The sequence below is a fragment of the Neolamprologus brichardi genome, chromosome 9 (genome assembly GCF_056152115.1).
Source record: "Neolamprologus brichardi isolate AB-2024 chromosome 9, ASM5615211v1, whole genome shotgun sequence".
Taxonomy (NCBI): domain Eukaryota; kingdom Metazoa; phylum Chordata; class Actinopteri; order Cichliformes; family Cichlidae; genus Neolamprologus; species Neolamprologus brichardi.
In genome coordinates, this window is record NC_142112.1 from 36,106,514 (window position 1) to 36,122,274 (window position 15,761).

General features: G+C 40.4%; 1 protein-coding gene and 1 long non-coding RNA gene across 2 annotated transcripts; both read right to left on the reverse strand.

Moving 5' to 3' along the window:
• Window positions 1-475: 475 nt before the first annotated feature.
• Window positions 476-13,809, reverse strand: LOC148101577 (butyrophilin subfamily 1 member A1-like). Its single transcript, XM_087845675.1, has 6 exons — window positions 13,727-13,809; window positions 11,365-11,688; window positions 10,364-10,627; window positions 7,024-7,317; window positions 1,155-1,264; window positions 476-569 (listed from the first exon to the last, which is right to left on the reverse strand). The coding sequence occupies exons 1-6, from the start codon at window positions 13,797-13,799 to the stop codon at window positions 480-482; spliced, it is 1,155 nt and encodes a 384-aa protein (XP_087701801.1). The 5' UTR covers window positions 13,800-13,809; the 3' UTR covers window positions 476-479.
• Window positions 6,141-6,883, reverse strand: LOC118455714 (uncharacterized). The gene is made up of 3 exons (XR_004844241.2): window positions 6,819-6,883; window positions 6,688-6,724; window positions 6,141-6,214 (listed from the first exon to the last, which is right to left on the reverse strand). It is a non-coding gene; the product is annotated as an uncharacterized LOC118455714 (long non-coding RNA).
• Window positions 13,810-15,761: the final 1,952 nt, after the last annotated feature.

The following is a 15,761-nucleotide window of genomic DNA, read 5'->3' on the forward strand; positions in this document are numbered from 1 at the left end:
AAACAACACAAAACACTGCAAACCACAACACAATTAAATATAGATTAAAATACTAAAACAAAAAGAAGATGCACATTCTCTGTCATATGGGCCTGCATGATTTCTGAATCCTTTATCATCTGCAACTGAAAATAGTGGATGATTACTATACCTTTCTAATGTGATGTTGTTGTCCCTCGCTCTCTTTCTCTCTGGCTCTGATCCTGTGCTACTGCGAGTGTAACTAACGCCCCTCCCCCCTCTGCCCAGCGCAAAGTACAGGCCGGCGCATGCGGAGTTTAGCGGAAAAAACGGTGAAAGAGAGGGTGAGAGAAAGAAAAAAAAACCTCACGGCTCCCAATAAGGAGCTGGCTCGCGTCGTTCACTTCAAAGAGTCGGCTCTAAGAGCCATTTCGTTTGCGAACGACCCATCACTATTCTGGATCAGCTGGTTTGGGGACCTCTGGATACTGAGCCCCTGGATCAGTTGGATAAGGACACTATAGCTCTGGCTGCAAAGGTTCAGACTCAAGATGCTCAGGATTTGCAGTCTCAGACATGGTCCTGGTGTTGGTAACACTCGGCATTGACTGATGAAAAGAAGCAGAATCGCTGCAGTAAAAACAGGTATTGAGTTGCTGCAGCGACAAACAGGAGCAGAGCTGCAGTAATGAATAACAAATCAATGACAAACATAAAATAGCTGTTAGATTATAGCATGGTCACAATCATTGTTGTACTGCTGAAATTTACCTTTCACTCTGTGAATCTAACTTAAATGTGTTTAGTAACAGTAGTTCAATAATTATCAACTCCAACATGAACAGCTACGTTTCCCTCATGATGGCAGAATGATGCAGACAGACTAGCTCAGCGTTTCCCATCTCCTCAGTTACCTAATGTGTAAATATTGTGTAAGTCTCTCACTGTCCTTTGTCTCATTGTCCCTCACAGTTGTGTTCTCCATCAAAGTACATTTTTCCTGTTGAGCTGAAGTTTTAATTTTCCTCGTTTTGTTACTCATATTATATTGTACTTTGTTTCAGTTTAATAGAGACACCTTTTTATTTTATTCACCTGTGTTTGAGCCCTACTCCTACTACTCAGTCAGCCCATACAGCTTTACCTTTTCAGTTTCGATGGTGCAAGCTAATAAATTATGAAAAGTGCAATACAGGCCTCTTACCCTTCTGTGTGCTGCAGATTGCAGAAGTTGTCAATAGGCCGATCAGTACAATTCCAGACCCCAAAGCTGTGATAATGGCTACAAGGTTAATGTGACGTCCTGAAACAGAAGAGTCAATTTCTACTAATAAATTCCTCAAGGAATTCCGCAAGGAATCCTGTTTAAATCCAGTATAAAACTTCGCAGTTAAAATACAGTTTCTATATTTTTTCCTCTTTCTTTTAAACTTTGTAAATCTTCTCGAACTATAAAGAAAAGGAAAATATTGAAATTAAGTGAATGTCTCTATTTAAAAAATGTCATGATGTGATATTATAGTATATAATATATATTATATCAGAAATCTGTCCACTATTTAAGCTGACTAAATATTAACTGATAACTTATGGCAAAGGGGTGGGATTAAATAAGTGTGTACTTCTTCCCACTCCCTTTGAACATGTAAAGGAATCAGAAAGGGAGCTATATTGAAATATATTGACTTTTATGTAGTATTTTCTCTCTCTCTTATTTTCTTTACTAAATATACCTATATATTGTTTACATGTTTGAAATATATTAACAACAACAACAATATGCAGTCATGTTAGCAAGGCTGCTTAATAGAGAAGAGAATTTCAAGCTGATAATTTTCACTTTCTTCTAAAACAGGGGTATAATGCAACCTAGAACAATATAATGATTCTACAATTCTTTAATTAGAGGTATAATGTAGCATAAGACAGTGTAATAATCCCACAGTTCTATGGAGCCTATATGATGCCATCATAGAACGAGGATACAATATGATCACCTCAGACACAGAAGCCCAGTCCACCTGCTGGTCAAACGTCTCTTTTATGCAATTTTATTCTTAGGGATGTGTTCAACTTCATTTGTCAAGATACAAAATGACTGCACAGTAAATTAAGCTTAGACTTTCTAACACTACAGAAAATAAAAAAATGTTTTTTTAGCTGAAATAATAAAGTAAAATAAACTAATTAATATAGACCAGGGGTGGCAAAAGTACAGACATTCTGCGCTTAAAAGCACAGATAATTCTGTTTAAAATACGCTGATAAAAAGTTACAATAATATGACTGGATGTGCATGTTTTGAGTAGATGGGTACTTTGTCCCTGGCCTTCTATAGGATTCAAGCTCTGAAGTCATTCAAGGTAAATTAGAAACAATGATGAAACAAGAACAGTGAGGTAAACACCAATGTGAAATTAAAATGTTATTTATGTTTATAAAAAAGATGCACATAATATACAATGAAAAAGCATGATTGAAAATTAACAATGCAAAAACAGAATGTAATCAATTTACTAAATTTAGTAAAAACTGTAAAAAAAAAAAAAAAAAGTTTCAGTATTAGTTGAGAATGTGAAAGAGACTTTGAGGAAAACATGATTTATATTTCAGAGATTGTCACGGTTCTGGTTCGGTTTGACCCAGCATTTTAAGTTCTTATATTTTGGTTTATTTTTGAATGATGGATCATATCGTTTCTCTGGTGCCTTGTTGATTATTATTATTATTATTATTATTATTATTATTATTAACCTATTTTCAGTGATTCTGGTTTAGGGGTTTGTCTCATGTTTAGCATAGTTTGAGTTCCATGTGTTATATTCTGTCTGCCTCTTTGTGTCGAGTCTGCATCCTTGTGTGATGGTTTCTTGTTTCCTGTTTTATTGTGAAGGTCTGCGTCTCATTTGAGTGTATTCAGTTTTACCTCCCTTGTCTCGTCTCGTTAGCCTAATTTGAAATGCATACTCCAAATGCGCCATCGATTTCCCCAAATATCAAGCGTGGTCCGGTGCACGCTTCGTGGTCCCATATATCCCACAATTCATAGCGCGGCGGTGGGTGTGGATAATTTTGCCGCAAAATACGGCAGAAGGGAGCGGCCGAAAAGTGAACTGTCAAAATTAAGTACTGAACATGACGTCACTTATTCATGTGCGAATGTTTAATAACGAAGAACATTAAAATATTGCTGTTGGCCACATGTCGGCAAAGTTATGTGACACTAGTGATGTTTGTACTTTCAGCATTAACTTGGTTTTAAAGCCTCTACTTCTAAATATACATATAGTCGACCTTAATCTTACAGAGAATCTGATGATTTTATGGATAATTAAAGTCAGTCATATCTATCTATCTATCTATAGATATATCTATAGATATAGATATATCTATAGATATCTATCTATCTATATCTATAGATATCTATCTATCTATATCTATAGATATCTATCTATCTATATCTATAGATATCTATCTATATCTATATCTATATATATATAAAAACACCCAGCACGCCCCTGCGGGCGGTTTATCCTTCAAGCTCGGGTCCTCTACCAGAGGCCTGGGAGCTTGAGGGTCCTGCGCAGTATCTTAGCTGTTCCCAGGACTGCGCTCTTCTGGACAGAGATCTCCGATGTTAGTCCCGGGATCTGCTGGAGCCACTCGCCTAGCTTGGGAGTCACCGCACCTAGTGCTCCGATTACCACGGGGACCACCGTTACCTTCACCCTCCACATCCTCTCGAGCTCTTCTCTGAGCCCTTGGTATTTCTCCAGCTTCTCGTGTTCCTTCTTCCTGATATTGCTGTCATTCGGAACCGCTACATCGATCACTACGGCCGTCTTCTTCTGTTTGTCTACCACTACTATGTCAGCTGGATAGCGTAGTGGTTAGACTACACGCCTTTGGAGCAGAGGATCGCAAGTTCGATTCCTGCCTGGGGCGTCTGTATCCAGTAAGGGTCCTAAGGCTAGACCCCCTATGCTAAGCGAGCCTACCGCAGATATGAGCGAGACAGATAAATATGAAGGCATGCCGGCTCGGACGTCGCCCGGATCAACAAGGTCCGCGTCAGGTGTTGAGGAACCAGGGCACCCTGACGAGAAGTGGGCTACTGGAACAAGAACAAGAAGGCATCGGTGGGCAAGAGACGAAAACAGGGCGTTGTTGGAATGCTACTACGCAAGTAACCCCGGCGGAAGGGGCTACATGAATAGGATGAGGGACCTATGGATATATATATCTATATATATATATAGATAGATATATATCATAATAATCTGACAATACTATAATATTGGCCATATTATATTTACATTACCATAGTGAGATGACTTTAGTCTCATGAACAACATTAACTAATTAATATTTACTAGCTAATCTTAAATGACTGTTCAGTACAGAAATGAAGCCCTTGAATCATGTTTTACAGTCCTGTGGTCTCAGCCTCAGATACTCAACTAATCAAAGTGATGTCATGACAGAAATGAATGACCAACAAAACAATTTTCTCCTTCATTTCTGTCAAACAAAGCTGTATGTAACGTGTCTCGCGGTTAGTATCATGGTTGCTAGGCAACCTGAACAGCGCGACGAAGCATATACCGTCCCATTTCACAAGCCTCTCACTTCCGCACTTCTCGTACTTATAGTACGCACCGTACGTAGTGCACGTACTTCAAGCGTGCAGACCCTGAAATGGGACACAGCCACTGTGTGTAAGCCCTGCGTTCTCCCTGCTCTGTGTCGGGTCGTTGACATCCACTTCCTCTCTGTGCTATGTTTGAAAGTCATTCATGCTCTTGGTTCTGTTCCTGTGCATTATCTCGTTTTAGGTTCCAGTGTCCAGTCTAGTGTCTAGTTTCATATTCACCATTTATTGGTCATGTTTGAGTAATGTTTATTTCTCTGATGAGTCATCCCAGTGAATAAACTGCACTTTAAGTTAACCTCTTGGTTCTGAGTCTGGCGTGTGGGCCCTCCATCCTACCTGCATCACAGCACGCTATGACTACTCCGTGATAGAGATAATGTTTCCTGAGGAAGAACTGTCATGGTCCTGGGTCGGTGACCCAGTGTTTTGAGGTTATTGTTGTTATTTTCTAGTTTCTTCTGATTTTGTATTAGTTGTTAGGATTTGGTTCTGGTGTTCAGTGCTTTATTATTCCTACCTGTGTTCTTCCCCCTTGTGCTCTGTCCGTGTCCCTGAGTTTGTGTTTGTAAAACTGTTTGTGAGATTTCTGTTTTACTTTGAAGGTCTGTGTTTTGTCGTGTCTAATTAGGTTCAGCTGTGTTCCCCTCTGGCGTGTCATTCCTTCATTACCTTGTGTGTATTTATAGTGTGTGCCTGCCTGTGTTCCTCGTCACTCTGTCTGTGTGATTTGGTATTCCCCATTTCTATCTACCCTCCTTTCTCAATGTCTTTCCTGCATGACTCCCCATGTCCTTATGGTTTCAGGTTTGTTTACTAGTTTACCCAGTATAGACTTTAGTTGCTCCCTGTTCCTTATTTCCAGTTTTGTACTGTGTTGTCACTACAAATAAACGGTCACTCGCACCCCAGCCAGTACCTGCATTTTGGATCCTTTTCTCACTTCACCACACGACTGCTGCCCCAGCGTGACAAGAACAGAGCCAAAAACCAAAGCTCTAGAAAACCACAACCAAAATACATCACAATAATAGAAAACACAAAATGGTGGGTCAAAAGACCCAGGAGTATGTACAAACACTCCTCATTGTCCAGGTATGCTAGTACTAATCATTTGAATTGAACTGGACTTTTACTTTTGCTTTGTGAAGATGTTTTGCTTCCTGGACTATTGTAGACATTGTGTGTGCATCATATTCTAGTGAAATGTTTTTATCCATTATTAATCATTTTTGGACTAAAGTGCGGAACTGACTCTTTTTTTCAGTGTGAACAGTCTGACATCAGTTGGTTCAGAAGTGAATGTCTTGCTTTGTTACTTCTTGAAATTTACAGGAAAGAACGACGATGCTTTCAGACATACGAGGGGCAAAAAAAAAAACTGAACACTGGTGCATTCAGGCAACAGTGCCTTACTTTTGGTAGATTCTTGTCTCCATGATAAGAAAGTGACATGTCACATGACTGTTTCACAATATTATCTTTATCTAAAAAATGTAATTTGTCATTAGAGAACTGGACCTTTCTTGGGGGTTTCGCCTTCACAGCATTGCTGTGGTCATCTCTTTGCCTTGGCCTTCTCTGTCTGGTTCAGAATTTTCTCTGCAAGCAAAAAGGTGCTAACATTTAGCAAACTCAAACTTTTTCCTTTCATGTGTATTGTTGTTCACTAATCAAAAAAACTCAATGGAGCTTTCGTAACAGTTGTTCTGATCTTATCTTGACTTTGCCATACAATTTTTCAGAAGCCCTGCTTCCGAAAAATTTTCAACTTCATTTAGTGAAACTCAGCACATTGCAAGAGGTTTTATGACAACAACATTAGTTTTGAGTCAGCATCTGTAAGCAACTTACCAAGTTTTGAAATAGATCTTTAATAATTTAAAAACATTTAACACTTACATTTAAAAATGATTCTGCAGAAAATAATAATACTCTGTTTTTGAAGTTTAAATTCAAGTGATGAAAAAGGCTGCCAAATTACTAATTAGACAGTATATATTGACTTGCTTCAGTGCATTCCAATACAAAAAGAAAAAGGAAAACTGCCGGCTTATATCTGAGTCACTTCTCACCTCTTTGCATTTCTCGCCTCCTTGCCTGTCTTCTGATCTGAAAAAGGAGAAAAAACATCAGTACAAACAGCTTATACTAAACTACCTCAAAAGTTAATTCTTAATAAAGTGAAGGGAGAAAATTTTTTTACCTTTCATTTTACAGTACCAGATTAGAAGCACTACTACTAGTAGTAGTAGTACTACTATAGCAATGATAAGCCACACTGGAATGACTCTGTCTGAAGATTGGAAGACAAAAAAAACAACAGTACCTAGAGATGTTTTTATTTTCCACAGATTTTACAGTTAATAACTTTAATACTGACCAAGAGTTGTTAGCTTATGTTGCCTTACCTTTAATACTATCTAACTTGAGAAAGGTGTTTGTAATGTGTGTCTCCACAGCGTCACCGATTTCACACGTGTATGTTCCCTCCTGATCTGAGGATAAGTCCTGCAGTGTGAGGCTGCCTGACTCTGACACATCCTTTACATGCTGCTTCCACTCCTCTGAGACTGTGTAGCTGGCATCAGACCGGCTCAGGATTATTTGACTGTGGTTGAATCTCCAGACAAGATCGGTTAGTGAAGAGTTTAAGCTGGAGCAGGGAATTGTTGTTGTTTCAGAGTAGGTACCCTTAACTGAAACTAAAAAACACAAGCAAAGACAAAAACAAAGCAAATTAACTGGAAGAAATCAGGGCTTCAAGGAGCTTTACTGTCATTTGCATTACATGTTAATATGAGGTGGAATGAAATTATGGACACACGGTCCCGGAGTGAAAAGGAGCAAAAAAAATTCTGTTTCTTCATTATTAAATATAAAAGTAATAAATAAAATGAAATGACAAGTAACAAAACAATACAATAAATATTACTATAAATACTACTATAACTAGAGTGCAACAACCTTACCCATACTCCATACTAGTGTTATAGCGTATATGTATAACTATAGGTGTAGATAAATACTTTAGCAGCAAATGGGCATGATGACCAGCATTGATAAAGTGACGTGTCAGTAAGTGCCAGTAGTGATTAAGGTGCTACAATAGCAGTTCTTGTCCATTTATGCATTCAGAAGTCTCACAGCTTCTGGAATGAAGCTGTTTCTTAGTCGGGTAGTTTTGCATTTGATGCTCCTCAGCCTCCTGCCTGAGGGGAGCGGGACAAAGAGTGTGTCTGCTGGGTGAGTGGGGTACGTAATCATACAGGTGGCCCTCTTCCTGCATTTGGATGTGTGTATGTCGAGGCTGCCTCCGACAACTCTCTGTGTAGCGTTCACCACCCTCTGTAGAGCTTTCCTCTCTGCCACAGTGCAGTGTCCATGCCACACGTTGATGCCAGAGCACAGAATACTCTCCACCACACATCTGTAAAAGGAGATGAGGACTGATCTCTCCATTCTTGCGCGCTTTAGCCTCCTCAGGAAGTAGAGCCTCTGGTGAGCCTTCCTGATCAACTTTTTTTCCTGGGTGAGGTTGCTATCTAAGTATATACCCAGGAACTTGTAGCTGGCTACTACTTCGACTGCAGATCCACCAACGTGCAGGGGTTTGTGTGTGTGCGCGTCTTCCCCTCCTGAAGTCCACAATCATCTCCTTCGTCTTCTTCTCATTTAAGCAGAGATAATTTTTCCTGGACCAGTCCTCCAAATGTTCCACCTCCTTCCAGTATGCAAATGTACTGTTTATAAGATTGGGGAAACCCACAGTCAGCTGAGACTTAAGAAGTCACTCGTATGAGTGACGAAATGTTTCTCCCAAAAAAAGCTACGTCCGGATGAACAGAATCTACTTTTGGAGCTTTACTTACCTGGATGATTGAGCATGCATCAAGAAGTGGACATCTATGTCACTGCCTCTGTTCAAAGATGCTCGTTCACAGTGGACAGAGAGGGCAGTTCATAGTTTGACCCTAGAACATTTGACCCTAGAACTGAAGAAGCTTGTCAGATGAGAGATGAAATGTGTTCAAGCAACTTAAAGAGGTTCAGATGCTTTTCTTTCCAAGCTCCTTAGACCTTTAGCAAAGTTGATGAAAACTTACATAAAGTCCAGAGGGATGAGTCAAAGAAAACAGGAATTCAGAAAAGCACATGAAACGCATAAAGGACAAGGAGCAGAGACAGAAAAAACACATTATGAGAAAGAGAAATATAAATACACAGAATAAACTGGGAGCAGGAATGTGTGGATATAGGTACACAAAGCTCTGATGACGTATCCAAAGAAAGTGCTGACAGCCTGACATGAGGGTCAAACTCCTCCATTGTTTGTATTCCTCTGTGAGCAGGTGTACTCAAAGTGTTTCGCTCAGCTGTTTTGGATCTGTTTCTGATCTCTCTTCATCAAGGCGCAGTACTGAAGACGCAATCAGTGTAGCAGTTCTTCATCAGATGATTATTGTAGCCTTTGTGATCTCAGTAGCACACTAAAACTCTGAAACTTTAAACTTTATTAGTTGAAAGATTTAGCTTTTCAGTTAATTAAGATCTGACACTATCCTATAAACTAAATAAATCCTAAAGAAACCCTAACTTTCTTGTGTGACTTCCATAACATTAGTTCTGCATGTTACATACAGTGGTCCCTTGCTATAACATGGTTCTGTCATGGTCCTGAGTCTGACGAATCAGTGTTTTATGTTTCTTTATAATATTCTGTGTTCTTGTTTATTCTGTTATGTCTTTGGGTTCCGTTTGCCATTCGTTAGGGTTTTGTTTTGTGCCTGCCTGCTCCCACTTCTCTGTGTTCCCTCTGTCTATGGTGTCACTGTGTCTGCTTGTGAGTCTGTCTGTTCTGTGTCTGTTAGTTTCCTGTTTTATTCTGAAGGTCCTTGTCTTATGTGAGTGTGTTCAGTTTACGCAACCCGCGACAGTTTCCCTTTTTGCTCTCTCGCTGTTTGCTGATCTTTTTTGTGCAATTTTGCATGCTTTAAAAAACAAAACAAAAAAACAGTGAATTGTGTCCTGTGTCCTGATTGGCTGTAGACCACTGTCAAACAATCTTGTGCTGTGTCTCCTGTACAGTACAGAATGGTTTCAGCTTGTCAAATGTACATAAATCTTTGATCGCTAGCAGTGTGACTCTGAAGTGCAGTGAAGTGAAGTTTTCTCCCCAACAAACACAAATGTTGGTGAAACGTTTTGCACCATCAGAGGCAAACGCAGGTGTCTTTGGTTTCATTTTATAATACTGAACTTTATTTTCTTTGTTTAAACAAGAGAGAAAAGTGTGAAAGTTCATGTGGGTCGGAGAAAAGTGTATACAGTGTGCAGTGAGAGGTTTTACAGCCATAAAACATCAATAGTAATTGTAAGAAATGTAACTACCGCAATAAATAAGGGACCACTGTATATAAAAAGTTTTCCTTCAGCAGAAAATTTATAACATGTTGAATGTGTTGGGAAAAATGAACACAATGTTTGAAAATACTCACCTTCCAGCTGATGTTAAATTAAATTTGTGAACATAGCATGTTGTATGTCCAGCCGGGCTAACCACCTTAATATTGCTGTAAACTCTGACCTTGAGCTAAACTCGGTTAACTAACCCATTAATCTTGGTTCATAGTTGCTCCCATCTGGTTTGCGACGGGTTATTCCACATAATGAAATATAATCTGTTCTTTTTGCATTCTCGAAAGAAAATTTCAGAAGTAAATAGTCTGTGGATTTGGACTCAATACTTACTCAGCTGCCTCCAAGTTGCCCTCCTGTTGTTCCTGTGTGTGCTGACTATGCAGATGTAGACCAGATCTGTATCTGTGTGTGGAAATATCAGGAAACTGCTGATGTTGTAAAGCTGCTGCTCAGTCTGATGGGCTGTTGTGTTGTTGTTGGTGATGCTGGATGGAGGCCTGGTGGACCAGGTGAGCTGAGGTTTAGGGTAGATCCCCTCTGAGCTGCAGGTGAGTCTGTTTCCTACCTGCTGGATAATGATTTGACGCACCAGAGCTGTAAAACAAAAGAGAAACTTGATTCGCCAATAACTGGGGTTTGAGGACAAGGGTGTATGCACCATTCAATAACAGTTGTTGTTTTTAGTTATTAGAAGGCCAAAGTTAGGCCCACTATCTACTCTTCCCAGACTTAAAAGGTGAACTGTAAACTAAAAGAACTATTCTTTAATTCTGTCACTGCACAGAATAAAATGATGCACAGCTGTAATTAGACTCCATTTTGCAGTTAACTAATGCTTCAGTATAGCCAATGCATGTTGTTCGTGATCAGCTATTTCTTCTATTGCATATTACATTTAAACGTCAGCCTCCTCTACCAGATACCTGGGAGCTGTTACTGATGTCACTGCTGTAGATCCTGGTGGTGTGGTCTGGATCAGTGAGTTGTTTCCAGCCCTGTATTCTCATCCCTTATGTTCCAGGACCTTTTCTCAGTGTGTCCTGTCCATGTCAACTGACATGGACCTTGTTAATCTAGGGGACATAACTAGTATTGTTTCAGTTACATATCTCTTCTTATTCCGAGGTAGGCTTCAACGGAATGCACACCCATCATGTGGCCCCACTGTACTATCCACCCATTATTATATATCGACAAAATGCAAGTCCTGAGTATATATTGGTCTGAGGGAGCCTTTTGTGTAATACCTGACTAGATCTAAAAACGTCTGTATGCCTACAAGAGACCTTCTTGACTCTATAGTTTTAAGTTATACTGCATATTTTTCATACCATTCACTTTCAGGTTAACAAATGACTCCTGGTTTCCTTCAATGCTGCTTATGTGGCACTTGTATCTGCCCTGGTCCTGGATTGTAACCCCTGTCACTTGGAGTGAGGCATTTCCAACTGAGATCTGATCCTTGAACAGAGAAGTCCTGTTTCTGAAACGTTGGTCCTGATCTCCAAGTTGGTCTTTGTTGTGGTAGAAGGAGTGGACACGGATATTTGCTGTCCCTTGAACCCAGTGGATGAAAACATCAGAACCACTCTGGAAACTGCACGGTAAGACACATCTCTCCATAAAAACACAGGACGCCTCAGGACCTGAAACATCTGGTAAGAGGACACAAGTCCACATCAACCTCTTAATACCAATTCAATTTTATTTATATAGCGCCAAATCACAACAGCAGTCGCCTCAAGGCACTTTATATTGTACAGTAGATTGTACAATAATAGATAAACCCAACAATCATGTGACCCCCCATGAGCAAGCACTTTGGCGACAGTGGGAAGGAAAAACCAGCAGAACCAGGCTCAGGGAGGGGCGGCCATCTGCTTTGAACGGTTGGGGTGAGAGAAGGAAGACAGGATAAAGACATGCTGTGGAAGAGAGACAGAGATTAATAACAGATATGATTCAATGCAGAGAGGTCTATTAACACATAGTGAGTGAGAAAGGTGACTGGTAAGGAAAAACTCAATGCATCATGGGTAGGGATGGGTACCGGTATCCAGTGCCATGATGGCACCGGTTCTGACATAAACGGTAATAACCAGACCGAAAAGCAGCGCACATTTCAGTGCTTTATTTTCCCCTGAGATGTCATACACTTTGAATTCTAGCCAATCATTTTACCTTTCCGAGGATAGTAGGCGGGTCCAGGTACGTACGTTCTTTTAGAGCAGAGCTACATATTAAAAATGCCCAAGGCGAAGCGGTCAAAAGTCTGGCTGTACTTCACAGCAAAAGATGCAAACTCAGCAGCCTGCAACAAGTGCTTTAAGGTGATACTGTGATACTGTCAAAGGAGGTAACACCTCAAATCTGATGAAACACCTGGCGACGCATAGCGTTTTTTAAAAAAGCCGAGAAATTCACCGTATTTGATAGCTTGCTGCGAGACCTCACACCGAGCACATCTACTGCGGGTGTGGTGCCTGTTATCGGACCCGGAGTTAGCAACATCCCCCAAAAACCCAAAGAGGAGAGTCCTGGCCCCTAGCCCTGCCAGTGTAGCAGAAATGATGATGGATGATGATGCAGCAGCAGCCGTTCTTCTCTGCATGAGTAGCTTAATGTTGTTCGTGTGTAATTTACGTTGAGTAGGCTAACCACGGTATTACATTAATGCATGTAAGGTGAACTAGCAAACACAGTCGTAGTTACATGGGGCTGTCTTGTTGTTTCATGGCAGATACTCCCTTCACCCTGGCCAAAAAGGCTAAAATGACCAAAGAAAAAGAGGGAAACAGTTAAACATGAGAGGTTTTTGGACAAAGTTTATGTTTTTTCCATTGTTTAAGCACTGCTTCCAGCCAAGAGTGATGCCATATATCCCCTATAGCTGCAGAAAAGGCTAACATTGTTATCTTTTTACAAAAAAACAGCTAAACATGAGAGGTTTTTGGACAAAGTGTGTGTTCTCCATTCTTTAAGCACCGGTTCGAGCACCGTTTAAGCACCGGCACCGTTTCAAAAGTACAGGTTTGGTACTGGTATTGGATAAAACCTAAATGATACCCATCCCTAATCATGGGAATACCCCGGCCGGACAGATAAATATGTGATGAAAGTAAAAGTTTAGTTCTGAACTTTCAGTTTTAAAATTACCTGCTTTGCCTACTTCTCTTTCTCCACATGAACTGGTATGTAAATTATATGCAAAATCAGAAAAGCCCTGCACCCACACCTCTCTCACTAACTCCACAGTCTCAGTAAGTCCAAATTCGCCTAGCTCTGCTCCAGAAAGCAGATTTACTGAAAACTAAATTTGTCCATCCTGGAGTTTGGAAAATTCAGACAGAAAGCTCATTTAACCTCTGAGCAAGTCACTGGAATAACAGACTCTGAACCTAACCTACTGACAGGAAGCATCTTTTCAATAGCTCCCCTCCCCCTCCTGCTGCATCCACAGGCCTTTTACTTCCTCATTCAAAGTCAACATGAGTAACAGCTAGTCATCATATTTACAGCACAGTGACAAAAGTCACTCGACATTGTTGGTCACTGATGTATTATCATCCTTATTGTGAAGTTTTAAAATGTAAAATTTGTATCTTGACACATTTTCCTCTGTGCTGCAACATTTACTGTACATTATTGTCTTAATCATTATTTAAATGAAAAACAAGGCGGGAACAAACTCACCTGCTCTGCCAGGAATGATCATCCACAGAAAAGAAAAGACCCTCAAAAACATGGCACAGTTGTTACGGGTCATCCTCCGGCTGCAAGTCACACATCAGCATAAACAGTCACTAAAAGAAGAACTGATACTGACACAAGTTGGGTTTTTTTTTTATATCCAGTGAGGCAGGATGGACTCAGATGACTATTTACACAATCTTCAGGCAGGGATAAATCCACAGACTTTATTAACAAGGTCCTTGGAAAGTTTGTTAATGAATCCAGAGTTTTAATCTCACAAAGAGGAACAGAATCTCCTCCACAGCTCTCTCACACATTTCTCCCTCACATGGGAAAATGGCAGGACTGCTGCACAGAGGAGAGAAACAGGTAAGTCATCATCGAGGCAGCTACAGGAACACAGACTTACTGATGGGAGATGGGTTCACTGACGTGGTTGATTCAAGAGACGCACAGGAGGATTGTAGGACTGAAACAAGGTCGCCTCTTTCTTTGTTTGCTTAGCTGGAAAAACAAACACCTGCTAGGAGCCTACCAGAGATAAGGGAGGGGCAGGAGGAGGAGCTTTTTCATGAAAAAAATCTAACTGCAAGGCTCAGTACAATAATTGGTGAAGTCTGGGTTAATTGTAAACATTTAATGAATAAATTGCGATAATAAGTTCTCACATTAAACTGAGATGTCATACGATGCGTCCTTATGAGGAGCAGCACAGGAAGCTGCTCCTCATAAGGATAGTTCATGCATTCATTACTTCCAGGCTGGACTACTGCAATTCATTATTATCAGGATGTCCTTAAAACTCCCTTAAAAGTCTTCAGTTAATCCAAAATGCTGCAGCAAGAGTACTGACAGGGACTAGAAAGAGAGAGCATATTTCTCCTGTTTTGGCTTCCCTTCATTGGCTTCCTGTTAAATCCTGAATTGAATTCAAAATCCTGCTCCTCGCATACAAGGTCTTAAATAATCAGGCCCCATCTTATCTTAATGACCTTGTAGTACCATATCACCCTATTAGAGCACTTCGCTCTCGCTCTGCAGGCCTACTTGTTGTTCCTAGAGTATTTAAAAGTAGAATGGGAGGGAGAGCCTTCAGTTTTCAGGCCCCTCTTCTGTGGAACCAGCTTCCAGTTTGGATTCGGGAGACAGACACTATCTCTACTTTTAAGATTAGGCTTAAAACTTTCCTTTTTGCTAAAGCATATAGTTAGGGCTGGACCAGGTGACCCTGAATCCTCCCTTAGTTATGCTGCAATAGATGTAGGCTGCCGGGGGATTCCCATGATGCACTGAGTTCTTCCTTTCCAGTCACTTTTCTCACTCACTATGTATTAATAGACCTCTCTGCATTGAATCATATCTGTTATTAACCTCTGTCTCTCTTCCACAGCATGTCTTTATCCTATCTTCCTTCTCTCACTCCAACCGGTTGCAGCAGATGGCCGCCCCTCCCTGAGCCTGGTTCTGCCGGAGGTTTCTTCCTGTTAAAAGGGAGTTTTTCCTTCCCACTGTCGCCAAAGTGCTTGCTCATAGGGGGTCATATGATTGTTGGGTTTTTCTCTGTATCTATAAAGTGCCTTGAGGTGACTTTTGTTGTGATTTGGTGCTATATAAATAAAATTGAATTGAATTGAATTAAAGCAAAGAGCAGAGAGCTGACAGACTGATGAGGAGACCAAAGGAGCAGCTGGAAAGGAGAAAACTCAAATTGTACTTCTGTGAAAACCAGCCTCACACCTGATGCACTGTGTCTGTGTATTAATTTAACTGGAAAATGTTTCAACGGTGGAATAGTGTAAAGATTTTCACTTGACTTTCGGGAGCTCCTGACTGAATACATGATCCAGCAGTTACATAAACATGACTCTATCCATCGAGCTCACCTGCTGTGCCTCCGTGTTCAGCAGCCTTTCCTCTGTTTCTCAGGATTTGTGCTTTAAATAGTACCTGCTTCTGGGGTTCATTATGTGTCAGTCATCATATTTGAGCTTATACATTTAAGATGTTGTGAATAAGTATTGTGGTTGTATCCTGT

Coding starts and splice junctions, on each gene's coding strand:
- LOC148101577 (XM_087845675.1), bottom strand. CDS start 13,799: ATGACCCGTAACAACTGTGCCATGTTTTTGAGGGTCTTTTCTTTTCTG. Junction 10,628..11,364: donor TGTTAACCTGAAAGTGAATG/GTATGAAAAATA, acceptor TTTGTTTTACAG/CTCTGGTGCGTCAAATCATT. Junction 7,318..10,363: donor GGCAACTTGGAGGCAGCTGA/GTAAGTATTGAG, acceptor TGTGTTTTTTAG/TTTCAGTTAAGGGTACCTAC.